The sequence below is a fragment of the Myotis yumanensis genome, unplaced genomic scaffold, assembly GCF_028538775.1.
Source record: "Myotis yumanensis isolate MYYU_CA2020_CCGP unplaced genomic scaffold, mMyoYum1.0.hap1 SCAF_9, whole genome shotgun sequence".
Lineage (NCBI taxonomy): Eukaryota > Metazoa > Chordata > Mammalia > Chiroptera > Vespertilionidae > Myotis > Myotis yumanensis.
The window spans coordinates 63826154-63851463 of NW_027223760.1; the positions used below are offsets into that span (position 1 = coordinate 63826154).

The 25310-nt window shown below is 56.5% G+C and overlaps 2 protein-coding genes and 1 long non-coding RNA gene across 4 annotated transcripts; 1 reads left to right on the forward strand and 2 right to left on the reverse strand.

Moving 5' to 3' along the window:
* The first annotated feature begins 1912 nt into the window (after positions 1–1912).
* LOC139016440 (uncharacterized) lies at positions 1913–21817 on the forward strand. 2 transcript variants are annotated; one of them, XR_011472674.1, is made up of 4 exons: positions 1913–2413; positions 3917–4743; positions 21094–21411; positions 21501–21817. It is a non-coding gene; the product is annotated as an uncharacterized lncRNA (long non-coding RNA). The 2 variants fall into 2 exon arrangements; XR_011472675.1 differs by lacking the exons at positions 1913–2413; positions 3917–4743 and adding an exon at positions 17475–17644.
* On the reverse strand, positions 3274–7154 carry HOXA10 (homeobox A10). Its single transcript, XM_070424478.1, has 2 exons — positions 6065–7154; positions 3274–4865 (listed from the first exon to the last, which is right to left on the reverse strand). Exons 1-2 carry the CDS (start codon positions 7014–7016, stop codon positions 4591–4593), a joined length of 1227 nt encoding a protein of 408 aa, XP_070280579.1. The 5' UTR covers positions 7017–7154; the 3' UTR covers positions 3274–4590.
* HOXA11 (homeobox A11) lies at positions 13836–17738 on the reverse strand. The gene is made up of 2 exons (XM_070424479.1): positions 16984–17738; positions 13836–15615 (listed from the first exon to the last, which is right to left on the reverse strand). The coding sequence occupies exons 1-2, from the start codon at positions 17705–17707 to the stop codon at positions 15383–15385; spliced, it is 957 nt and encodes a 318-aa protein (XP_070280580.1). The 5' UTR covers positions 17708–17738; the 3' UTR covers positions 13836–15382.
* Positions 21818–25310: the final 3493 nt, after the last annotated feature.

Sequence of the window (25310 nt, forward strand, 5' to 3'; positions counted from 1 at the left end):
GTCCCTCTCCGGAAGAAGGAAGAGGGAAGTGACCAACACAATAAACTCCTACCACTGGCCAGGGGGTCCTGGCCACCTCAGTTCCCTCCCGCACTAATATTTGTCCTTCCTGTATAAAGTCCTCCGGGCTATTCCCATCCCCTCCACAGCCCAAGGTGTCCCAAATATCCCACAGTTTGGGGAACCGCTGAGATTTTCATTAAGAAAATTAACCCGGAGGAAACCTTCGCTCCTAATTGTAATTGTCTGCAAACGGGCTGCCTTTTCCACTTTTTTTGTACCCAGAGAAGACATGAATTATTTATAGTATTTTTTAAATAGAAAGGCCGTCCTTTAAATAGCCTTAGCCCCCCAAAATTGAACAGCTACTAAGTAATTAGCAGGGCTTGAGTGTTAACTGATCCTCACTGGTGCCTAAAATGGGGGGGAGGATCCCCAAACCAAAAATATCCCTCCTCAGCCCAGAGGTTTGAGGAGAGACCATTCAGGTTTTTGTGTCTGCTTTCATTTTGGAAGTAAAGGGTTGTGTGTGCATAAAGAAAGAATAAATGGGAGTGTTTACAAACTGTATTTTTTTGCCCAGAGTTCTAAAACCTTGGCCTCCAAAACAAATCCAATACTCGGGTCCTGAAAATGACAGAGGAGTTGAGGGTAACACGGTGTGGGCCTTTCAGATAACAGGACCCAGAACCGGGGCTTAGAAGTGAAAACAGTGCCTGGGCCCGAAGCTGAGCAGTACTGCTGGATGGAAGCAGTCTGAAGGCCCCATGTGCAGTGCGAGTGGGGGGCTGGAGAGGGATGGAGGCTATTTTTAGCTCCCAGTAAAAATGAGACTCCTCCGACTGGCTTCCAGCACAATTTGGAATACGGACTCAACTTTATATTCCAACGGTTCAGGAATTTAGAATTCCTTTCCCCTATTATTTGAAACACGGTTGCTAGAAGGGTCCCTTTCTCCAGCGGTCTTCTGCATAAGGATGCCATATCCAACATCCCCTGACTCTGAACCTGATAGAAGCTACTGGCAAGCAAGCAGCCAGTCTTTGCCCTGGCGAGGCCCCCTTATCGCGGTTAAAGCCGGAGCTGAGACCTGCAGGGCCTGAGAGCCCAGGAAGCTTCCGGAGAGTGCCCTCCAAGAGCCTGGCTGGGCCTCAGCCCAGGTCCCAGCCTCCGGCCTCCAGGGAAGCTGGCGAAGGCCTCCTTGCAAAAACCTCGGGAATGCTCCCCCATCGGATCGCCCAGGCTGCTGTTGCTGACCGATGGAGCAGGAACGCAAGGCCGCCGCCATCCGGTCGTGATCATAACCGAGGCCGTGTCTGCGCTCAGATCCACAGCCCGCGACAGACGCCCCAGCGAACCCTTCCTTGTCAGAACACGATCTCTACTTGAGTGCACAGAGAGGGAAAAAAAAATAAGACAGCCTCCACCCTGGCTCTTCCCAAGCCAGCCCTAGGTCCCTCCAGAAGGAAGAGCTGGGGAGTAGAGGAAATGGAGATAGGGAGGGAAATGGACAGAGAGATCAAAGAAAATAAACAAAATTGAAGAAAAGGGAAGGAAAGAAGGGACGAAGTAAAGAAAAGAGGGTAGAGAAGAAAGAGGAAAGAGGGAAGGAAAGAAAGAGGGAAGGAAAGAGTCCACAGCGACTCCTGGGAGCGGAAAGCGGCTACAAGAGAGAAGGGTAAGTGACAAGGCCAGGATGCCAGCTCCCGTCTGCCTTGTCCGTTCTAGTTGGTCCGGAGTGTTCACTGGCAAAGGGATCTTTTCTTATTTCCTTCCCTGGATTGGGGCTGATGCTGCCCTGGCTTTGCAGGAGAATGGCGGGGTCCCTGGCCAGGCACGGGCCAGGAGCCGGAGAAGCTCGGGATGGAAGTGTGCGCCCCTGACCTTGAATGGCCCCGGGCCCAGAATTCCTACCACGCCCCCGGCGTCCGCTAAGGCTCAGCTAACCTGACCGTACCTGCAGGGGCCAGGTGGAGATGGGGGTGAGGCCAGCAGCCTGCCAGAGCTCTGAGAAGGAAGCAGGGACCAGGTTCTTGCGCGGGGAAAGCCGAGGTTGCCACCACAGGCCTGGCACGACCGGAGCCTGGATGCCCCGCCCGGCCCGGCCTCCGCGCGCACAGGTACCTGGAGACGATTTCAACTGAAGTAATGAAGGCAGTGTCGTGCTGTCGAGAGAAAGGTGGATCCCAACAACAGGAAACTACCTAAATCACCGACCAGTTCTGGTGCTTGCCCGCCGCCGCCACCGACGCCGCCGCCGCCGCCGCTGCAGCCGCCGCCGCCGCCGCCGCCGCCAAGGGAGAACCCTGCCATCGCACCCGGCCCGGCCCCTCGCCAACCTGCGCCCGCCGCTGCCAGTGTCCGGGGCTGCCGCTAAGGCATTACGGAGGGAGAAGCCACCGGCCCCTGTAAGGTAAACCTTGGAGAGGGAGGGAAGTAAGTTAACAGCGAGAGAGGAAAATAGAAGGAGGGAAGAGAGCGAGAAGAGAGAGCGAGCAGTATGCGCGCTGATTCCCCAAATCTTGCAGCTCAGCAAGCGGGCGCCGAGCGGCGGCAGCCCTGGGAGACTCACAAGCGCCAGGGACAGCCCCGAGCCCGGCTCCCTGTCTGGTCTCGGCCTCCCGCGCTCGCTCCCCACCGCTCGCTCTCCCCCTCTCTCCCTCCCAGCCAGGCAGCCAGCCGGGGCGCGCGCTCCCGCGCCCCCTCCCCCCTGCCGTCGCCTCCCCCCACCTCCCGCGAGCAGGAAACGCGTGGCCCCGCGGAGGGCGACCAGGTGGGGGAGGCTGTGCTGGGGGAGGGGGGGGCGTCCAGGCAGCCCGGCCGCGGTCTACCTAATCGCTGCCTCGGACGCTAGTGAGGCGCTGTGGGCCCAGCCTGCTCCCGGGATTCCTAGACTGGGGGTCATCTAGGACCAGGGGACCCACAAAATAACCAGCCTGTGCGAGCCTCCCTGGGGCTCCCGAAAGAAATCCTGTTTGGCTTCCTCTGTCTATGAAGCTCCTCTCTCAACTGAAACCACCGGTCCAAGACAGCCACAATCCAGATATACTAGCAAGTCATAAAACTGAACAAAAGCCGACAAACCTTACGGCACCAGGGCTATAGGGCCCAGACAAATTACGACTGTCTAGGTAATATTTAAATAGATGCCTAAAGTAATTGCAGGGGGCGCGGGCTAGTCCTCCTGTTGTAAAAGTGGTGGACGGGATAAAGTGGAAGGTGAAGATAAGAAGGCAAAAAAAGAGGTAAAATTAAAAAGCTTCATTCCACAGCTTTATTCTTCTATAAGAACATAAACATCATCTTTTTTTTTCCACGCACAGCAGCATTACAATATTAATTTATTCTGATTTAAGATTAGAAGTAAATAGAGCTAGAACTAACATTTATAATAACGATAGAATGCATTTGCATAAAACAAGATTGGCAATTTTTCATAATAATAGACATTTATACAGATTTGCATTTATAGTTTTTTTTTCTTTTTCTGCACCTACAGGTTTGACCCTTTTATGCATGTAACTTCACAGTATAAAGGAAACCAAACAATGTCTCCCTTCTCTAGTCTATTCCGCTTGCCCCAGCCCTCCTCGGCTTCCATGAATTTTGGAAAGAAAAAAAAAGGAAGAAAAAAAAGGGAGGGGGGACAAACCTCCACAAGATAGGGAGAGTTGTGGTGTGCTTGTCGTGTGTTACCAGTGGTAACGATTACTTTATGACAAAAATCCACTAAATCCACATGTATAAACAGAACTACATCAGATTATTTATCTATAGCCAGAGGATATGGAAATTCAGAGGAAGGGGAAATAATTTAGTCCCACAATGCAAGACCTTACACAAACTGGAAGAGGAGTTTCCTTATCCTGGTCTTTTTTTTTTTTTTCCTTCTTCTTTTTCTGTCTTTCTTTTAAAGCTGGGATATCTTACAGAGGAAGGAAAATTTCATCTTCCTGACTCCCTCCATGTTCCAATCAGCCAAAGTCAAGCCCTTTTGTCAACCTGTATGCCCATGCCCATAAGCCCTTCTCTTTGCCAAGGAAGAAAGGAAGAAAGAGAAAAGAAACCCAGGGCCTGGATCCCCTGATTAAACACAGCCCAACACTTCAGGCCCGGGAGCCTGCTGGTGGCTCCTTGCACCATTGACCTCAGGCCAGACACCTCAGCGCCTGCAATGGGACCTGGCCTTCCGGCTGGGTTTGCCCGGCCCCCCGCAGGAAACCAGCTCCACCGGGAGCACAGGGGCCATTTTGAGCAGTGGAGTCATCCAGACGACAAACCATCCCAGTTCGCACTTGACACTTAGGACAATCTTTATCTACGTAGGATTTTAGAGCGATATGGCTTTTCCCCCAGAACACAACAACAAAAAACCAGCACCTAGCAAACAGACAAAGAAACAAAACGTCAGAACAAACCAGCCCTGCACTGATGTAACGGCCAGCGAAATGGCGAGTGTGGGAGGGAGGAACGGGCGCCCGCACAGGTGCGAGTTCCTGGGAAGAGGCCGAAGACAGAGGGAGGAGAATGGCTCTCTGGAAGCAGGGGGGGAAAACAAACAAAAACGACACGGCATTGCCTGGAGCTTCATCAGGAAAAATTAAAGTTGGCTGTCAGCTCCCGGATCCGGTTTTCTCGGTTCATTTTCTTCAGTTTCATCCTGCGGTTCTGAAACCAGATTTTAACTTGTCTGTCCGTGAGGTGGACGCTGCGGCTGATCTCGAGGCGCCGCTCTCGAGTAAGGTACATGTTGAACAGAAACTCCTTCTCCAGCTCCAGCGTCTGGTGCTTCGTGTAGGGGCAGCGCTTCTTCCGGCCGCTCTTTGCCGTGAGCCAGTTGGCTGCGTTTTCGCCTTTGGTATTGCCTGGCATTTTAAGGGAATAAAGAGGAGAAGGTTAAATCGAGGCAATGCGGGCTGACTACCAGGGTGAATTTGGGCCGCCTCTGCCACAAGAGGGATGCCCTAAGTCACACACAGAGAGGTATGCTCCCCGCTCCCCGTTAGCTTGCTTGCCCAGGAGGAGAAGTTCCTCCAAAAGGAACGTGCAAAATCCAGTGGGCCCCCAATCTACACCCACCCTCCCAATTCACATTTTCATCCACTTCTTTCCAAACACCTGTTTTAGCACAAAGCTGCCAGGTGCTTGCAGAACGAAGGGCCTGGGAGGACAGGCCTGTATGCCTTGAACTTAATGCCTTATTTTTTTCTCTGAGTTGTGCCCCAAGACATACAAGCATTTCCTGTAGCCCCCCAGCCTGGGGTCCGGGGTGCTTACTTGGTAGGGGGGTGGGCAGCATAGCTGTGTCTCACTGCAGCCCCCTCCTTGCCCAAGGCCTGGCGAGGAGAGGAAGACCGACATAGTTGGGACTTGGGGAAGGCACAAAAAAAACCCAACTGATTGGGGTCAAGGGCCTGCTGCCCTCCAGGAGCCAGGGACATGCAGTCTGGGCGACTCCGAGTTCCAGGGGAAGCGAAAAGGTCCCTCTCTGCCTCTCAGCTCAGGGCCCCGGCTCCAGGGCCGGATTTGCCTTTCTTCTACCCGCAACAAGGATTCCCGCCCCTGCAGCAACTTTGAAAAAAGCGTGGGGGATCGTAAACTCGAACTTCGCCGGTTAATGGGCTTATTTATTGGTGCTGGCGGCTGCTTATTTTGGATGCCTTACAAACATCCGTGCTATCTGCGGGCTAGTCTCTTTCCCTCCCTCCCCTCCCCCGCGTGGGCCGCGCCTCGCAGCCGGGGCCCAGACCGCGGGTGAGGGTGCTCCGGCCCACGGAGGACAGGCACGAGAGGGGGGCTGCTCGCTGGGATCCTCGCCCCCAGCCGGGGTGAGCTGAGGCCAGCGCAGAGGACGTCTTGGTGTGGGGCACTAAGCTGGACATGAATTTTTACGGCGTCCCCACGCCCAAATATTAAAAAGCAAGTTCACAAGGTCAGGCTGCCTGCAGCTCAGGCCAAGGCCGGTCGGCTGCTGCGCGGACTCCTGGCTTCCTGCTCCTGCCCTGCGCTGGGCAGGCCTGCCAGCCTGCCCGCCAGCCTGCGGCCCGTGACGCGCCCTGCTTACCCAGGGAGTCCTTCTCGGGCGAGGCTTTGCTGCTCTCGGAAGGGGCCGGGGACAGCTCCTCGGCGGCCGAGGACGACGCGTGCGCCTCCTCGTCGCCTTGCGAGCCCCCGCCACCGCCACTGCATGTCAGCGTGGGGGGCGGCGGCGAATCGAGGGCTCGCTCCTTCCGGGCTGCGTCCGCCGAGCCGGAGGCCAGCGCAGGTGGCGGGTCGAAGCCGCGCCCGGGGGGCTGCGAGGGGAACGGGCCGGCGCCCAGATGCTGCGCGCCGCCGCCGCCGTAGCCCTTGGCCGTGCCGTAGGCCTGGGAGAGGCGGAAGTAGCCGGGCACCGGCACCCCGCTGGAGCTGCCCAGGGCGCAGCCGTCGGGCGGCGGGCCCCGCGGGAAGGGGGCCAGCTCGGCGGCGGCGGCCGAGCCTTTGGGGCATTTGTCCGCCGCGTCGTAGAGGCAGTAGGAGCTCTCCTCCTTGATGTTCTGCGCGAAAGAGCACGAAGTGGCCTGCGGCGGGGGCTGGGGTTGTGGCGGCGGCGGCGGCGGTTGCTGGGGCTGCGGCGGCGGCGGCGGCCCCTCCGGCGGCTCCATCCGGCAAGACCGGGGCGCCTCCAGCCACAGGTCTATAGGCGCGGGCGGGTAGCCGTGCGAGCCGGGACCCAGGCCCCCGCCGCCGCCGCCGCCGCCGCCCGGCGACGCCGCCTCATTGCGCTTGCCTCCCAGAGCCGGGAAGAGCCCGCAGCTCTGCAGCCCGTAGGGCAGGTCGGCGGCCGGCGGCAGGTAGACCCCGCCGTGGGCGAAGTAGCCGCCGCCCCCCGTGCCGCCGCCGCCGCCGCCAGGCTCCACTCTGCCGGAGCTGATGAGCGAGTCGACCAAAAAAGAGTTCGCGGCGGGGCTCTCCGAGCATGACATTGTTGTGGGATAATTTGGCGAAGGGAGCAGATAGCCCTTTCTGGCTGACATTTCTTGTGCAAAACATGCTGAATACGATTAGCAATCCCCCCGCACCGCGGCGGGCGCCCGCAGCCAATCCTGAGCCAGCGTTGCCGCGCGACCACTCCCAGTTTGATTTCGTAGGCTTGGGGCCGCTCTCCGAGGGCGCCCTCCGAGCCCGCGATTGATATAAATATGTAATCTGTATTGACGGACCGCGAGACGCACACCCAATACCTCAGCCCCAAGGCCCGGAGCTGCGGGGCCGCCCCGAAGTGGCCGGGGTCGGGGGAGGAACCTGGCCCTGGGGCTCGCCCAGCCCCTGCCCTGACTTGAACCCTCTTTGGAACTGTGTTTGCAGGGTCCTGCGGCCCCGCGCTGTGAACCAGCGGGGTGTTTATAGTGCGCACCCTGGCCCGCCTTGGGTGCTCCCCTTCCTTATTCGGAATTTGCCACTAGCTCTCCGTCCACTCTAAACACCGAGGGGGCCTCTCAGGGCCTCAAGCTCTCCCCATTCAGGTCTGGAGCTGTCTCCCCAAAGTGGCAGACCTGGTCCTAGGCCACCAGGACCCTCAGAGTGAGTGCCTGAAGTCCAGAGCGACTGGAAGCTGGCAATTGCCACTTAATTTTAGCATCCCACACAGAATTTCCCCCAAAGTGTAATGCCCTGGCCCCCTGTACTCTCCTCTGCCAGTCTGTGGATCTAGTTGTGCTCTTGGCCTCTGGTGCCCATACCCGGCTTGCTCCTGGGTGGACCTTGGTGGGCTAGCATGAGTGGGGGTTGTGGAAGGAACTGGCAACCTGAAAGACTCCTCCACCCGCACTCTGAGTCCAGGTCCTGGCACCCCCAGCCCCATCACCCTGTCGGGCTCCACGCCCTTCCAGGGAAGTGAAAGGAACGTTGGTCTTCAGGCAGGGTCTCTGGCTTGCCCTGAGGGAGGACCAGGAGGGGAAATTCGGAGGAGGGATGGCCAGCAGACACCTCTGACACAGTATTCTCGAGTTCTCCCTTCAGCCTTGGCATTCGCATGCTCCTGGAGGCTACGTATGACAGAAACCAGTGTCACCACACTCCTGCTCCGGTCCCCTCCCTCCTTCCTCCTCCCCTCCAAACCCAGCCGGAGCAGCCCTCACTCCCGCAGTATACGCATTTTAAGGAGGCCCACGGTGAGGAAATCTGTTCCCTGCGAGGCAGGGCTGGGCTCCTGGCCCAGAGATGGCAGCCTTTGGGGGATAGGCCCTTTGCTGAGCAGACCCCCAGGTCTCCTTCTTCCTTGGCTGCCAGGACCTGCTCTAAGTCAACTGGAAACGGCGGGCCCTTGGCGCTAGCCCCCAAGTGTGGGCCTCATACTGGTCTCAGGAAACTCGACCTTTTCCGGCCGGATCCAGTGGAGCCCGGGAGGTCGCGGCCTTGCCCCTGGCCTGCGGGCTACAGCTCCCCAGGATGCCCCAGGCCTGCCTGCCCCACCAGCTCCAGCCCCTGCGGAGGCCTTGACTGGGGCTGCTGCACGCTGAGATCCCAGGCAGCCAACCGCGCAGGGCTCCGTGCCGCGGGGAGAGACCCTTGCATCCCAGTGATTTGTCAGGCATGTAGCCTTGTTCTTCCAAGTATAAACCAAGTCCAAGGAGGAAGTGAAGCCACAGAGGACCCAGGGAGAGCTCTCGGGAGAGCGGGCGATAGAGCCCGAGAGCTGGCTTCTGAGATGCAAGCAGTTGCGGTCTCTGTGGGCAGCAGCTACTCGGAGCGCAGAACCCCAGAGCCACGCCAACGCTTGCGCTGCGCTCCAACCACTTCCACCTCTGCTACCCAAGGTTACTGACTCTTCGGGCTGGGCATCTGGGACGGAGAAAAGGGAAAGGGGGGGAAGAAAGATTGAGAGGGACAGAAGGCGAGAAGAACGGAGGGAGAGGAAAGCGAGAAGGTGATAGAGCAAGCCAGTTCTTCCCAATCTGACAGGGTCTTGAGGCTGCGGGATCCATGCAGCAGAACCAAGTGCGGGAGATTAGGAACTACCCTTCACTCTCCACGTCGCTCTCAGGAACAAGACCAAGGCAAATTCTAACCTGGCGAAGCCCCTGAGGCCCACGAACTTGAGCACAGAAAGGTGTCAGAGCGCCGCAGCCTCCGGCCCTTCTCCGATGGGCCTGGTGCTTGCCCGGCTTTGCTTGCCAGGAGGGTGGAGCTGACAGGACTGCTGTGCTCAATAGTGCTGCGGAGAAATGCCGCAAAGCCGAGGCTACCTGAGCTTGGGCTTTGCCCCTCAGTGCTGTTCATGCCTCTCCGGAAAGCTCTGCCAAGTGGAAAGTAGGTCACAAGAACAAGAGAGGGTTTCTTGAGGAAAACACGAGCCCCATCAGGCCAGTGGGCCAGGACTTTGTGCCTTTTCAGACTAGAGGCAGAAAGCGATTACCCAGGCCACAGGTTGGGAAGGGCCAATGGCCATAGGATAGATTGCTTGAGAGGGACGGCTAAGAAAATAAAGTGAAAGACTATGATCTAAACCCGTCTTTCTTCACCTTTTTGGAAGTTAAGACCCCTTCGAAAAACTAAGGCCAAGTCCCGCCTCTTGACCTGTGGAAAATGGTAGTCTGTGCATTCCCACAATTTGACCCATCCTTTTCCAGGAGTTCGGAGACCCCTCAAAGCCAAGGCCCTCCAGGATGTTCCAGGACTCTCCCAGAATTCAGCGCCCCTGATGATCAGACTGGTCACACAAGCCCGGTGCCCTGTGTAAGCAGCTCTGGTCGGGTTTGATCAGGGACCGGTAGGGTGGCCAAATGGGCTTCTAGGCTGGATGGGATCCAAGCTACAGAAGTCAGCTTGATGATGCATCTGCTGCAAGAAGGGTCCTGGCTCCCAGACCATGGCATTGGCACTTGGGCCTTCCCAGATCTTTGGGGAGAACTGGATGTTTTTCTCCTGCATCGTTCTTCCACCCCACCCCTTGTAATAAACCAATTGGAATGTTTCCTTTGTGTTGTTTCTTGCTTTATTTTTTTTAAGTGTATAAACCTGTGTGAGAGCCCCTCTCTGACCTAGGACCACCGCCCAACCCCAAGCTGGGCCTGCAGCACCGAAAGCCAAAGGAGTGGCTGCGGGTAAGCTTGGGACGCACACTGGCCTGCTGGTTGGAACAAGAAGGTATCAACGTAGCAGAAGCTCAAGTTAAGCCCTCTCAGTCGGTCTGGAGCTCTCAGCATCCCTGACGGCCCCCAAGGCTCCACACTCCGCAGACTGTAACGCCGAGGTGTTAGCTTGCTCAATAGACTATTCCATTTATTGAGCGCCTCGGCTTCCCTCAGGTGCCCCCCTCCCCCTTCCAGAGATTAAGAAAAGCGATTCAATTGCAGCAAGGCTGGCTGTAGGACACACTCTCTCTGCTTGCCCGTTTGTCTCTCTTCCTTTCACCCTCCTTCCCAGCTGCTGAATTTCTCCCTCGCCTTCTGGACGCCTTTGACCTAAAACTCGGTGACTGCTTGCTTCAACCAGGCCTGCCAGAGCCCACGTTTTATTTAGGAGTAAACATCGCCTATTTCTACCTGCGTAGTAATACCCCTCCCCCATGGCTGTGGAGCCAAAGTAAAGGCCAGCCAGCCAGGCGAGTGGAATAAACCCTTTGGCGATGCAGTTCACCGGACAGCGGATTCCTCCTCCTGAGAAAGCCCTTGCAAACCACCACAAAAATCAAACTGTTATTACAAAAAATTCCTTAAAACGTACTAGTTCCTGAGATTGAGATAGGCAGTAAACAGTTTCTATTTGAAAGTTTTTGAGACTCAGACCGGCCATAGAGTTGGGCTTTGGCCCACAGAGGAAAAAATCAACGCTACGTTCACATATCCGCTTTAACAAAAATTCTGGACTGCTCTGATTCCTGCATTTACTGCAGAATTAGAAAAAAATTTTATAAGCTGTGACATTCTTTTCCACATCATCTTTAGGAATAGTAATATTTCCAGGGATATTTGATGCATTTGCTTTGAATCAATCAGGTGCAAAGCAACCCACTTTTTTTTTTTTTTTTTTCTAAATCCAACCATTGAACTGGTCCTGTTCTCCTGATAGGGGGAGTGTTGGGGCCTCTTCATGCACATCCTAAGCTGCAATATTCTTAGTTTTGTCCCTAATAAACTGCCTCTGTCTTTGAAACTCCTGGCAGCTCTGGGATTTTAGGATGGCTCAGGCTGCAGAGAGCGCCTTGTGGGCGCCCACTCCTTGGCTGCCTTATTCTGGCAGACTTTGGGGGCCTGTGCTCAACAAAGACGAGTGACTTTGAAGGTGAAAATTTACACATATGTACACACACACACACACACACACACACTGGAAGCACTTACTTTCTCTAAGATTCCCCCGCTCACCCATGCACTGCATGCTTGTGAAAAAAAAAAATAACCAGCTCAAGAAACCATGTGAAAACATATTGGAATAAAGATGTTAATACAGGAAAAGAGGGGATTTGAATCTGCCCTCCAAAATGTAAGTGAAATGATTATTTTGAAATTGTTTTATGACAACCCTGATGGAGGGATGGTTGACCCTAGCTTGTCCTCAGCGCCAGCTTTTTAAAATATATAGGCTTTTGCCAGTACAATGGTCGAATCCTTGCAAAATATTCAAAAGATCTCAATTTTACATCTAAGAAATTGCTGCAAAATCCCAGCCAGGTTTATAGCGGTACCGTCCAAATAAGTGGCATAGACTTATCTGGAAGCCTTGCAAATCAAATGCCACTTTTCTGAATTGGCCTTTTGGGGAACAAAGGTTTCCCCCTGGCTGCTAGGCAGACCTAGAGACCGCACCTAGGTGGAAACCAGCGACCACCGCCGTCTGCCCCAGGGAATAAGACCGCCCCAGCAACCACGGTTGCTGACCACCTCATTGTTTGAGTAGAAACTTTCTGTTTTCCCCAGTCCCGCCATCTCTTTCTCCCCAACACAAACCCCTATTCCAGCACCGCGCAGACTCTTTCTCTTAGATGCCCCCCATCCCTGGCTCATCCATTCTGAATACTTTTACAAAATGGAAGGATTGCCTTGGGTTTTTAGCGGCGCAAGGAGCTTAAATCGTCAACTTTCCCACTTAGGCCTCCCCTCTCCAACCTTAGGGAGCTAGGCGGAGGTAGGTGGGCTGACCACCTATAGCGTCACCCCGGAGCGCACAAACCCGGCCACTCTCCCCTGCCCTGCTCAAGCATCGGCCACCTCCCTACTCCCGCCCCAGCCCGTTTGAAATCGCTAAACTTGTGGCCTCTTACCTGGACACATTTCCGAAGAAATCCCTGCCAAGGGACAGCTGGCTTCTCCGCGCCAAGAACTCCTGCGAGGCCTAGAGAAGGCGCGTTGCTTTAAATGACAGCACCAACCACATCTTGCAGGAGAGCACCCCTTTTTTGAGATGAAAGGGAGCGGGACAAGTGAAATAATGTAACGTGCAGCTCTTAGTATCAGGAGCGAACAAAGGCCAAGAATCGCGCTGGGGTTCCCGGCTCCCCGGCGGCTTTGACATTGATCGGAAGTGCGCCATCTCGTGGCGGCTGAGCGCCTACGCCGGGCCCGAACTCCGACCCGAGCCGGGAGAGGGAAGCAGGCTCCAGGCAGAGACAGCGAGAGAGAATGTGCCCAGCCCGCTGCTAAAGAGATCTCACTTTTACATCTAAGAAATTGCTGCAAAACCCCAGCCGGGTTTATAGCGGCGCATTCCAAATATGCAAATTGGCCGGCCCCGGACGGGTTTACGACCACATTGTCACAGCCATCGGAGGATGGGCTTTTATAGGGCTCAGAAATCAAACCCTCGCCCGCTCGCCGCCCGCCCGCGAACAGTCCTTCTGGCTAGACTCTCTCTAGCAACTTGGGAGACTCCGGTTAATCTTTAACCATCCCAAAGGAAGTCTTTCCTTAAACCTTGGGCTTCCCTGCCCACCCCCTCCCTGCCCCTCTGGAGAGGCCTTGTTCACCTCTGTGTCTGTCTATCAACCTAGACATTCATCTCCGGGGTCTGTCCCACTCCCCTTTGAGCTCGAGGTTCCCAGTCGCGCCAGTTAGACAAACACACAAACAGATAAACAAAGCGGGGCCTGGGGCCTGGAGCCTGGGGCCCCTCTCCAAATTGGATCCTGTCTGCTGCTCTGGCCCTGCCTGGGTGGCTAGGGAGAGGGTGGGGTGGGGGTGGGGTGGCAACAAAAGGCTCTGGCCTCTCCGCCCTGCCCCTCAAGGTTATGGTGATGGTGATGTCCAATTTTAAGGCAGAAGTTCAAAGGCAGGAAACAAAGAAGAAGCGGCATCTTTCTTTCCCCAAAGGGAAAAGGCAATGTCAGCTGGGAGCTGGCGAGAAAGCACCCTTAGAGACTCTGAGAGTCTGCTCTGTCTTTGTACCCAGACCCTTCTCCCTCTTGCTGAAGGGTTCCCCAGGGCACCCTACAGTGGTTCCACTTCAGTCCTGCTGGTCCCGAGGTGAGGGAGCCCAGCCTGGGGTCAGATCCACTGACCACGTAAGGCCCAAGGTTTTCTCTCAGGGCTGGGGCAGTCAGAGGATGAAACCCCACATTCCAAGTCCTGACATACCCTATTCCTGGGACCCCATTTCCTCAAAGGACCTGGCCAGGCCCTTGGCTTCCTAAGCCTGGCTTCTAGTGGAATTAAATCCTAAGTCACTTCCCCACCCCCTCAGGGGCCTGGTAACTTGCCCCTTCCTTGGTGTGTGTGTTTGGGGCGGGGGGGGGGGGGGGGGGGGGGGGGCGGGGGGTGATGGGGTAGACATTTGGCAGTAAAAGGTGAGCAAGGAGAGAAATGTCACACCAGGACCCAATGCTCAAGTTTCCACAGTCTTTATTTCCCTTGTGCCCTGTCGCTTGTATACATGCTGCGACATCCGCGATGGGCGAGAACAGAGGACAGGCCAACACTTACAAGCAGAGCCACCAGACGCTTCTTAGCACAGGGAGGCAGGTTCAATGGGCGGGGGCCCGGCTTTCTCAGCTGAGGTCCCCGACACTGTGGGGCAGAACTACCTCAGGGAAAACCCCCATTGCTTTCAAAATATTGCAAGAAATTAAAAAGACCCTTCCCAACCCCCTTCCTGCCCCCTCTTACACCCCAGAGGAAATCAACTAATGGCAAAAAAAAAAGTATTCAAACAAAATAGGTTATGGTTTCTTTATTTACAAGTCTTTTGAACACCATCCCTGTATGAAGCGTACATTCAAATATTCTTAGCAGTGAGTGAGTTTAACCGTGGAACACTGTAAACAGATAGAGCCTTTAAATATTTTCATCATCTTTTTCTCTTTCTACATTGCATCTTTTAAAATTCGCTTTGGTTCCTGCAGGGAAATATATATATAATATAATATTTATCTTTTAAAATAATTCCAAATCACTCTTGAGCTCTTGGAAGGTCGCTGGAAGCTTCCAAGCTCAGTTCCGGGGCCTTGAAGGGTAGAGTGTGGCGCTGGAACCGGGTGTTTTGGGGGACTTGCGCCCCTCATAGCTGAGGACTGCTGGCCGGGCGGCTCCTCTGCTGAGCAAATCCAAGCTTCCATTAAGTGTGGCAGAAGCTTTGCCAAGATGCTGCACTCCACAGGCATTTCCTGCAGAGATGTAGGGGCCAGCGCCTGGGCACAGCCTCTCTGCTTTTTGATGTCTTCCACCTTGGGGAATAGAATACTCTGCAAGCAGGCTTTAGGCCTGCCTGAGCAGAGGCCAGGGCGAAGACCCTCTTAGCTAGGAAAAACTAGGTGGGCTGCAGGAGGCAACTGCTAAGAAGCTCAGGATTGAGACAGTGCGGTGAGTGGCTAGGAGGAGTGGAGGGCCACTAATGCCACCTGTAATCGTAGGGTTTTTTGTTTTCCCTCAAGGATCAGCAGCCCTCTCCCACCTCACAGCCACCTTAGTCCAGTCACCTTTCATGCCGGCTCTGGAGAGCAGCCCCATTTTGGACGCCCTCCCCTTTTCTCCTGCTCCTGTCCCCAAGCTGAACTGGTTTTGGAGATGGACTAGCTTCTAGATGCCTGGGGGGTGGACAGGCTCCAAGTGGAGGGTCCTGGGTGGGGGTCGATCTCCAAGGGGCCTGGCAGGGGGCCCAGTCCCTGGTGGAGACCACACCCAGCCTGAAGCTCCGCAGTCTCCAAGAATGAACCACCAGGGGTCCCAAACCATTCATCCTAGTTGATGCACAATTCTCTGAATCCAATCATTGTTAGGAATCTTAACCACAGATGCCCAAGAGAGTCCCGGGCTGCCTCCTTGGAGGCTATCTCCCTGTAATGGCCCCTCTCTTGCACACCTCCTCTCTTCCAAAGTCACTGTGGTGTGCCTTGACCTGGTCAAGGGCAAAATCTGCATATAATCTCACGCGTATGAAGCCCCCCACCCGATTCCAGCTGGCTGGAACCTTAGAGGAGTGGGTTGGCCGAGTAATACTGTAACCGGTCTCTGTTAATTTTTTTTTCCTTCATTCTTCTATTCTGAAACCAGATTTTGACTTGACGGTCGGTGAGGTTGAGCATGCGAGAGAGCTGCAGGCGCTTCTCTTTGTTGATGTACACGCTGAAGAAGAACTCCCGCTCCAGCTCCCGGATCTGGTACTTGGTGTAGGGGCAGCGCTTTTTTCGGGTGCGCTGGCCACCTGTGGAGGGAGGAGGAAGAGGCAGGGAGTGAGTCAGGTGTGGGGGCTGCAACCCATCCCAGAGCCCCCAGAGGAGGAAAGGGGCTGGCCCCAGGGACTGGAAGCCCTGCCCAAGCCCCTTCAGGGTCTCCCCAGACCCCTACCTTCAGGCTTCTCCTGTGGTCTGGGGACTGGATGCAGGCGGAGGCTCAGCCCCAGATAAAAGCCAGCTCCCTAGATAGGCCCCCAGGGAGGCTGCTGAGGCTGCCTCCAGAGCAGAACGAGGGCTCCTCACAGCAACAGGCAAGTTTGAGCCGGGAGGCCGCTTTCAAAGCAGCCGAGTGGGGGTTGCGGGCGCCTCCAGCCTGGCCAGACTAAACAAACAGCCACCCAAGGACATTTCACCTTCCAGCACCTGGTGGCCGGTCGGGAGGAGGCTGTAAAGGCAACCCGGGCCCTAGGCTTCCCGCTCATTAACATCTGGGGCGGCTGCCGGTTCTTTGTCAGCCCCAGTCCCGGCCCTCAGCTCCTCGCTCCTGGGCCAGCCTCCTGGCCTCCAGGTCAGGAGAAGGCGGTGGGAGCCCCTACCCTGGGCCTTCTCAGCCCAAGGCCACACAGCCATCTGGTCCCCCCAGGGCAGGCCTGCTTGCTTACATGGGGTGGAGGGAAGAGGGGTTCCCCAAGCGTCGGAAGGGCAGGCTCCACAGGCTCCCCCTTGGGGGAAACCTCCATGGGACCTAAAGAAAAACCCGCTTTTGACAGACCAAACAGCGATTGTGAGTAACAAGCGGCTGGACAGGAGGCGGCACGTAATTGCCACCGCGCAGGAGGAAAATGGCTTCCTTTGGACAAAAAGGCCAACTTTGGGTTAATTTGTTTCTGTTAATATATTGCTCGAGTTAAGCGGGCTATTTTATCAGTGCAACACGCTTCCCGCGCCATCGTTAAACAGCGACGCCTTTGAATCCCGGCCCGGACTGGCGAGCCGGCGCAACACATGGTTTTTATAAAAATCTCCGGATTACCTCGCTATCAAAGGCTCCCGGAGCCCTCGCAGGGGGAATTTACAGGCGCCCACCTCCGGCTCCGCAGCCCCTGCTGGCCCCGCGCGGGGTCGAGCTGCCGGGCTTGGGCGCGGAGCAGGGGAAAAAGGGAAAAAAGGGAGGGTGTTTTCTCGCAGGCATGCCTGGGCCGGTGGGTATTTCACGGCCAATTTCAGCACTCGCCACGTGATCCCGCCTTTTATAACGAAGTTTTGTTGGGGGAAACCTAAAGGCCCTTCATAAACCTTATATGCTTATAAAACAGCATATAAAAATTTAACAGCGGCGCTGCGCTAGGTTTCCAGCTCCCCTCTCCTAAGGCGCAGGGCCCTGCCTTTATACGTACTGGAGCCGCCGGCCCTGTCCTCAGTGTGGCCGGAAGACGACTCGGGGCTGCTGCTGCTCTCGGGGCGCCGCCGCCGCTCCTTCTCCTCCGCCGCCGCCGCCGCCTCCCGGCAGCCGCCGGCGCCGCCGTCCGAACTTGAAGTTGCCGGCGTGCCCGTGGCCGCCGCCGCCGCCGCCGCCGCCGCCGCCGCCGCGGAGGTCGCCGCGGCCGCCGGGGCCCCCTTGTCGGCGCTCTTGTCCCCGGGGTAGTCGGCGGAGGCGAGGTTCTCCGTGGTGCCGTAGGCCGTCTCGAAAAACTGGTCGAAAGCCTGCGGCAGGACGCCGTTCCTGCCCACGGTGCTATAGAAATTGGACGAGACGGCGGGGGTGGGGTGGTGGTAGACGTTGGCCGAGCTCTTGGCCAGCACGTCGCCAGGCACGCCGGCCGCGCTGGGCGCCTGCAGGCAGTCTCTGTGCGCGAGCTCCTCGGCGGCGTAGCAGTGCGCCAGGTTGCCGCGGGGGTGCCACTTAGTGGCGGGCTCAATGGCGTACTCGCGGAAGGTCACCTCGCGCACGGGTTGGACCTGGGGCAGGTTGGAGGAGTAGGAGTATGTCATTGGGCGCGAAGACGGGGTCTGGGGCAGGAAAGAAGGGAGGCTGGAGAAATCTGGACCGGAGACGTAGTAAGTACAACTTGGCAAATACATGTTAGAGGAGCAGGGACCACGCTCATCAAAATCCATCATTGGGCTACCTTGGGCTCTCCGCGGTAGCCGAGCTTAACATGATTCTCCGCTGCAGCTGCCTCTTTGAAGCGGATCCGTGAAGTAGAAATTTGGAGACGTAAGCTGACGTGGAAATCTATCCCCATCCTTAGCAGGGAGGTGCTGGTCATGTGACCCGATGTTGAAATTGACAAGCTGCGAGCTAGTCCCGGGCCTTTTTTTTTTCCCTCTCTCTCTCTTTCCTTTTTTCCCCCCTCTGCCCTCCCTCCCCGGTTTCCTTTCTTTGTAGCTACCTCAGGGGAAGCAACAGATCGTCACTCGGTGTTCTCACCGAAAGCACGTAATCGCCGGTGTAACTCATGTTGGCTGGGGGGCCTCCCGGCGCGCGCGGCGAGGCTGGGGTGCGCCCCAGTGCGCTCAGCGGCACGGCCCCGGCCCTCCAGCGCGCCGAGGGCGGTGAGAGCGCCGCTCCTGCCACCCGCCACTCCCCGGGTGAGGGGTGCCCCGCGCTGGGAGCGGCAGGGTGGGAGTTCGGCGCTGCGCGTCCCGTGCGTGGTCGTGGAATCAGTCCGCGGGGAGGATCGCGTTCGCGCCGTCTTCTTCGCGGTCCCCCTCCCACAGGTTTGCTCTGGGCGCCGCGGCTGCCTCCGACCCCGGCTGGACCCCCTTCGGGGCCAGGGCCCGCAGCCCGGGATGTGCCTGCCTCGTGGCTCGCCCGATTTGCACGGTGCCTTGATTACACGCTCGCATTCATGGTCACTTCCGAACCGCGTTAGTGCCTTCCGTCCCTAAACCGCCAACGACCAGGGCGGCTTCCCTCGCGGTTTGTCAGGGATCCGCAGGTCCCGGAGGGCCTTCGTCTTACCCGGGATCCACCTCCCCTGCACCCTCCCTGCTGGCCTCCTCACCCCACCCCCTGTCCTTGGAGAAGCCCCCTCCTCCTCGCTGCGGGCCGGGGTTCGGAGTCGCTCGGCAGAGCCCGAGGCGCGGGGGCTGCGCAGCCGCGCGCCGGTCTGCCCGCCCGCCTGGCCTTGTAAAGCTGAGGACTGGGGAGCCAGGCGGCAGAGGCGAGCCCGAGCTGCGTCAGAGGCGGTGACAGCCAGCCGAGGGGTCTCCTCCTAGGCAGGCTGCACCCTGGGGGGCCCTCCAGGCTGCGAGTGAACTCCAGAGCTCTGGGGGCAGTGGGGCCAGTGAAGAGGGAGCGAGGGCCAGGGAGCGGCTGAGAAAGGACTACCATGCCGCCTCTCCTTCCGTGCAAAGCCTGAAAGCCAGGGGTGTGCGGGGCAGAGACTCGGAAGGTTCTGCGCTTTCCTGCTACGCACCCCACAGAAGAAACACAATGCAAAGAAAAGATGCGCTCCCCAAACTCCCAGCACCTTGGGTGACAGGCCGCCTTGAAAAGGGTAGGCTTAAGGTAAAGATAGGAGACCGAGGCCACAGGGGCTAGTGGGAGTCTAGTTTTCTTGGGAAGAGGAACGAAAAAAAATTGATGGTGGAAAATGGCCACTATTCTGCAGGGTTGAATGAATAATGCTCGGGAGGATGGAAAGAAGTAGTAGATTAGCCAGGCATGGCCAGGAGCTGGGAGGGGCCCGCCCGGAGGCCTCCCCACACCTATCTTCTCGGAAGAAGCTGGATGTCGCTGAAGCAAAGTCGAAAATTAAAAAGAATAACCTTTTCCCTTTCCCCATCCAGGAAGTAGCTGAAGGTATTTATATATCTTGGGGAGATTTAGAGTATAAACTCTAAGATCTTTGGTATTTAAGTGTCAACATCGATTTATTTATTTATTGCTGAGCTGACTGTAACTGACTCAATAACAAATCTAATCATGTATTGCCCTGGAAAAGGAATATTCTCATTATGTATTTTCTGCAAATGATGGCTCAACATTGCATTTGAATGTCCACTGTAAATATCAATAATATCGAGTAATTACTCTGTAGTGGAGTAAACTAATTTATTAGCATGAATGTTTATGCGGCTCCTACTCCCCTCTTTACAAGGGTAGCTTATCACAAATCATACTTCGCAGACACATTGGTTTAATGAACTCTTTATTCCAGGGTTTGCTGCAAGAACTTTCACGCTCCTTGAATCTCTGAGAACTGAACTCAAAATTATTTGTTCGTTTTGAGCTTGACATATCTGTCCACTGTGGCTTGTGTGGAGGGCAGTGACAGTGTGAGGGAGAAGGTCCGGTGGGAAGGAAGGTTATTGGGGAGAGGCAGCTTGAGACCTCTTAAAGCTGCAAGTCACAATTATGGAATTGCTCTACAGCAGAAGAAAAAAAGAAGGAAAGAAAAAAAAACCACCAAAAACTTAGATTTCCAGCAGCGACCCACAAGGCAAAATATTTATTTCTCTACAGTATCTCTTTCTTGGAGACGTCATATAAAAGGGAGAAGGAGAGGTTTTCCAATAGCAGTATTTGAGCCATTCTCTGGCTTGATGTTGGCTCTCCCAAACTCTCTCCCAACAGCCCACCCAGTCCCCGCCACCCCCACCCTGGAACAAAAGGAATGCATGAGGGGTTTCAGTGACTGTGCCATAACAAAGGCGCCACCATTGCGGGGCTTGCCCCGCCCCTGGGTGAAGGCAAACAAATTCTTGCACTTGTATTAGGGCTTTTAAGACTATAATTGAACCTGGGGGCGTCTAGGGGAACCGAAAACAGTTCTAGACAGACCTGGGGTTTTATAGCAGTTTTGGCAGTCAACTTCAGCTTGTGCCTGAGCAGACCGGCTGCGGTGGCCCGCCAGCGGGGACGCCAGGCTGCCTCCCCCAGCTGCCTGCAGCCCCTCTTCTAATTAGCTCGGTTTCCCTTGGTGCCAGGGAGAAGGGGTCCCCACAGGAAGGTGGGTATGGGGCTGTGCTCTGTTCCGCATAACCAATGCCTCCGGTGTCCTTGAGAGCCAAGCCGAGAGGGTGCCGCAGGTCTGGATCCCATGGGTGTCTGCAGGAAACAAAAGCGAATTGCCCAGGAAAGGCTGGAGCAGAGAAGTGCTCCGGGAGTGGCTGGCGGGGCAATTGCAAGGGCTGGACAGAAGCGGGGTGTCGGGTGGGGCTTGTCGCCTGGAAGGGGGCATGTAGGGGCGCTGCCTGGAAGATGATGAGGGCAAAGGCTTTTGATGCCAGGAGAAGGGAAAATGCCGGGAGTGGTGAATGCTTTAGCTCCCCAGCAGGGACAGGACGGGGTTCTCAGATCCCCAGTGCTGCGCACTGTTCCCAGCTCCTGCCCCTCTTGCCCAGGAACGTAATGACTGTGTGAATGTTTGGTGGTGGGTGGGTTGGGGGAGAGGGTGGGCGCAGCTCTGAGGATCAGGCCAAATCTTGGGGAAGCGCGGGAGGCAGAGCTGCGGGGTTTGGACTTTGCTCTAAGCCTAATTGACTCTTCCGCTTTGTAGCAGGCCCCACAGCAGAGCTGAGCCCACCCGACTCCGGGGAAGACCTAGTGGGGGTTAAAGCCGCCCTGGAAGTCCAAGTCCGAGTTGCATTTCTTGAAGAGGCTGAGCCAGGCAAAGCTGTAACATTGGCCCTGGAGACTGGTTTCCCATGAGCTGTTCTTTTTCAAGAGCTCCACAGCGCGGAGCCATCTCCAGAAAACAATCCTCGGCGTGTATTTCCTTTTATCGTCAACCCGGAGCCCCACGGCAGCTAATGCAAGAGGCCAAAAATGTTTTGGAGGAAGAAAAACAAAGGCAGGAAGTGGCGGCGGACTGACGGTGCGTGTGTGTCTGCGGAGAAGGGAGGGAGCCGTTTCAGTCTCTTGTTTTTCCAAACTTCTCTTCTTGTTGTTTTTCCAAACTTCAAGGTCTAGGCAGCCCTCGCAGGGCCGGCCCGTCGCTCCCCGCGCAACATTTTGGAGATGGCCACCCGGAGAGGAGAAGGCTGGCGCCCGCGCCAACCTCGTCAGGCGGAAATGGCTAACGAGGAGATTTGCGCAGCAGAGCAGACCAAGCCTTTCCAAGGCTCCTTTGATTTGGCCCTAATGTCGGAGGGGGTAGTTGGGGGTTCTGCAGCGCCTCCGGATCCTCCTGGGGCGGGCTGAGTGCTCCCAGGCGGTGATGGGGTTATTCTTGCGCCCGCGCTCCACGCGCCTTGCTAGGCGGGATGTCGGAATAAAGTGTGTCCAGGTGCCTCTGCCCAGCACTGTCGCCTCTGCTTCTTCTTGCAGCCGATGGGTCTGGGCGGCAGCTGGCGGGCGGTTGTTGGCGGTGCCTGGGATTGGGTAGCCCAGGCGCGGTCAGTGCCCACTGGGACAATGTGAGGCCTTTTCGCTGGGATTGTTGTGCTGGGGGTATTTCCAGCAATCATTCTAGGGACGGAGCCCAAAAGACTGTCACCTGATAGGTGGCTTAACACCCGCTCACTCCTAGGGAGGACAGAGCTGGGGGTAGGGAACACCTCCAGACTCCGGGGTTCCCAACCCCAATCGGCCCTGCTGCTAGGCTGCCTTCTTCTTTCTTGGGACCAGCAGTGACTCATTGTCCCCCAAATCTGAGAATCCAAGGTCCCTAGTGCCTGCACTTGCAACCCTTTGACGGCTCTGTGCTTAGTCCATAGTGTGAAGGCCAATACCAGGATGCGCTCACCCCATTCCCACCATGGCCAGTCCAGTCTCTTTGCACCTACTGCTCGCCTGTCTCCCGCCCTGCCTCTTTCCAGCCCAGTTTCGCCTTCTTCAGTTTCCTGCCTCTTCTGATGCCTCTCATAGGCTGAGCAAGAACTGAGGTGCCACTGGAGGGCACCCAATACTCAAGCACAGAGAAGGGGACTGCTAGGTTCCAGATTCTTCCTCATTTCAGTCCTCCTCCATAGAGATCTATCCGAACTGGATTTCTCACCTTCTTCTGAACACTCCATTCCAAGGCCCTACCTCGTCCTTTTACTCTCCCTCCCTTTCTTACCAGCTCTTCTGCCTTCTCTTCTTAGGATCCAGCTACTGCTTTTCTAGACCCAGCAATCCTGGATGACAGCCAGCCTGGGAGGAGTCAGGCCCTCTTGACAGACAGAAACTCTCTCCCCAAGATCTACAATCATTTATCTGTGGATCACTTATGGGCAGCACCAATTTTTTTCTTCTTCTTCTTGCTGGTCTGAGCCTCTACCTTCCTCTATCCTTAAATGTCACACCTGTTTCTAGAAAGCTATACGGAAGACTATTTCAACCCCGTGACCATACTGCACTCAGGTGCAAGAGCCAGCTGGAGGACCCAGGGTGAAATGGCCATAGTATTCTTTGGGGAAGGGGGGGGCAGTTCGAGGAGGCCAAGCCTCCACCAAGAACTCTCTCCTTCCCAGTGGGAGGAATCCTGGCTGGAGGTATGTTTGTCCTCCTTGGTGAGCTTGGGAAATGGGTCAGTCAATTGGCAGATCAGAGCCAATCTATCATTTCCAGGTGCTGTCCAAGGCGGCGCTGAGGCTGAGATGAAATATCAGGAGACTCCTTGCTGTCATTGCTAGGTGGGGGCAGGGGTTAATTTATCCCTCAGGCTTGGCAAGGCACCCCACCTGTCCACAAGCTCCTCTACCCTTCCCAAAAGAACAGAGACAGGTAATGCCTTGAACTTGACCTTTTGGTTGGTTCTGACCTACAGATTCTATCATCAGAGGTGCCTAAATATCTGAAGAAGTCCACATCCTTCTCCTGGCCTCTAAGGGGTGGGGCATAGGACTCAACTGAAAGCCTTAGTCACCCAAACAATCTGGTTATTATTTAGTTTAGTGGACCCAAACTGATGGGAGGAAGAGGGCTACTTTCTTTGAGAAAAACTATTATTTTCACGGTTGTGTACTCATTAGAGATATCCCCCCTACCAAGTGGGAACAAATGGGATGGGATGGATGGGATTTTGAAGGGCAAAGCCCATGTTCTCAGCGTGTGCCTTCCATTCTTCCTGGAGCTTCGGTTCAAACGGGTTCCCCCAGCCGCTTGTGTCTGCAATAAAGGGGACAAATGAGGACGGCCCAACCAGAAGGTCAGCTCTGGCCCTGGGGTCTTGGTCCCCACAGTTGTAGCCCCCAGGAGACAGCTCCTCAAGCTCCTCTGTTTCTACTCAGCCACAATGCATGGTTCATATTCCAGACTTGAGAAGGGTGAGCCCCAGTCCCGTCCAACCCTGCCCTAAGAGTTTCTGCCACATGGCCCGCAAGGCAGTTCTGCGATGGTACCCATCCACAGGCAATCTCTCCAGTGGCTAGTGTCCCCTCAAGGCCCTGCTCCACCATGCAGCCCTAGGGATAATACCCAGCTTTCCTGCTTTCTGTGGGGGGGAAAAAGACAAAAATCTTTGATTCACCTGGAGCAACAAGCTCAGCGGCAGTCCAAACTTACACTGTTTGTGGACCGCTGAGCCTGATGTGGTGACCTGCTTCCAGCAGGCCCTGACAGAGGGAAGGGGCTTGCACCTCAAGAACACAGTGAAGGGGTTCTTGGGGCCCGGGATCAGGGGCTTTTACCTTTGGCAAAATGCACCTCACTTCTTGGCCCAGATTTTAGGCAGAAGAGGAAGGGCATCAAAGGTCTCACGAAAGGCCTGCCATGCATTGAGGTTGGCGGCCTGGACTCAGGGACCTCAAGAAAGGCTCCCAGCAGGGTCCTTGCTCCCTCATCCTATTCTGGGCCCAGTTGACCTGATGGCCTTACCCGTCCCTTGTTTCTTGATTTTACGGGAGTTAAGGACTCAGAACCCTCCGGATCCAGCCATGTTCAGTCTCTCCACCTTGCAATTGCAGGCGCTGCTGCCTCTCACCAGGGCTAGGCCTCCTGGACCCTGCTCTTCCAGGACTCCATGTGGCACAGCCCGGGTCACCCCACCGCTGGCGGCGGGGACTTTTAGGGCTGGGGTGGGGGGATGGAGAGAAAGAACTTCTGCCCCCCCCACCCCCCTGTCCTGGAGCCCGGTCTATCCGAACCTGCTTGCCGCCGCTGGCCAAGTGTGCATCCCGCGCCTTCCTGGGGCCGCCGCCGCTGCCACCGGCCCTGACCGTGGAGGCGGCGATGGCGCGGAGGACTTGACCTTTGCTGCTGACAGGGAGGTCGCTCTTTGAGCTGAAGGGAGGGGGATTCGGCTGTTTCCAGCTTCTCCCGCCCAATAGCAGCCTGGACAATCCTCCCCGGCAGCACCGCTCACCCCTATTCCCCCCTCCATTTCGTGCAGGGTCCGCCGACCCTCAGCCTGAACAAAGCCCCCAGCAGAGGTCCTGTCCCCAACTCCCCGAAGCCAAAGGCTCCGAGTTAAAGCCCAGCAGGCAAGGCCCTCCCCAGCGCCCTCTTCTCTCGCTTGACCCCGACCGCCCTCAGCCAGCGCCAGGGACTACTGTGGGTGCCAACCGGCCCCCAGGTCGTGCCAACTTTGCGCGCGCGGGGTCCTGGCCTCGGGCTGTGGGCGGCGCCGGGCCGAGCGCGCGCGTCGGTGAGGCGCGGGGCGCGGGGCGCGGCAAGGCCGGGGGCTGCTCGGGGCCCAGGCGGAGACCCGCGGCGGCCGGGGCGCCAGGATTTGGCCGCTCGCGTCCACGACGTGGGCCTGCGCGCCCAGCTCGCTCCCGCTCCCTCGGATCTCACCCCACCCCTCGGCTCCTCGGAAAACGGAAGTGTTTGGTAGAGAAAAACACGGTTTCT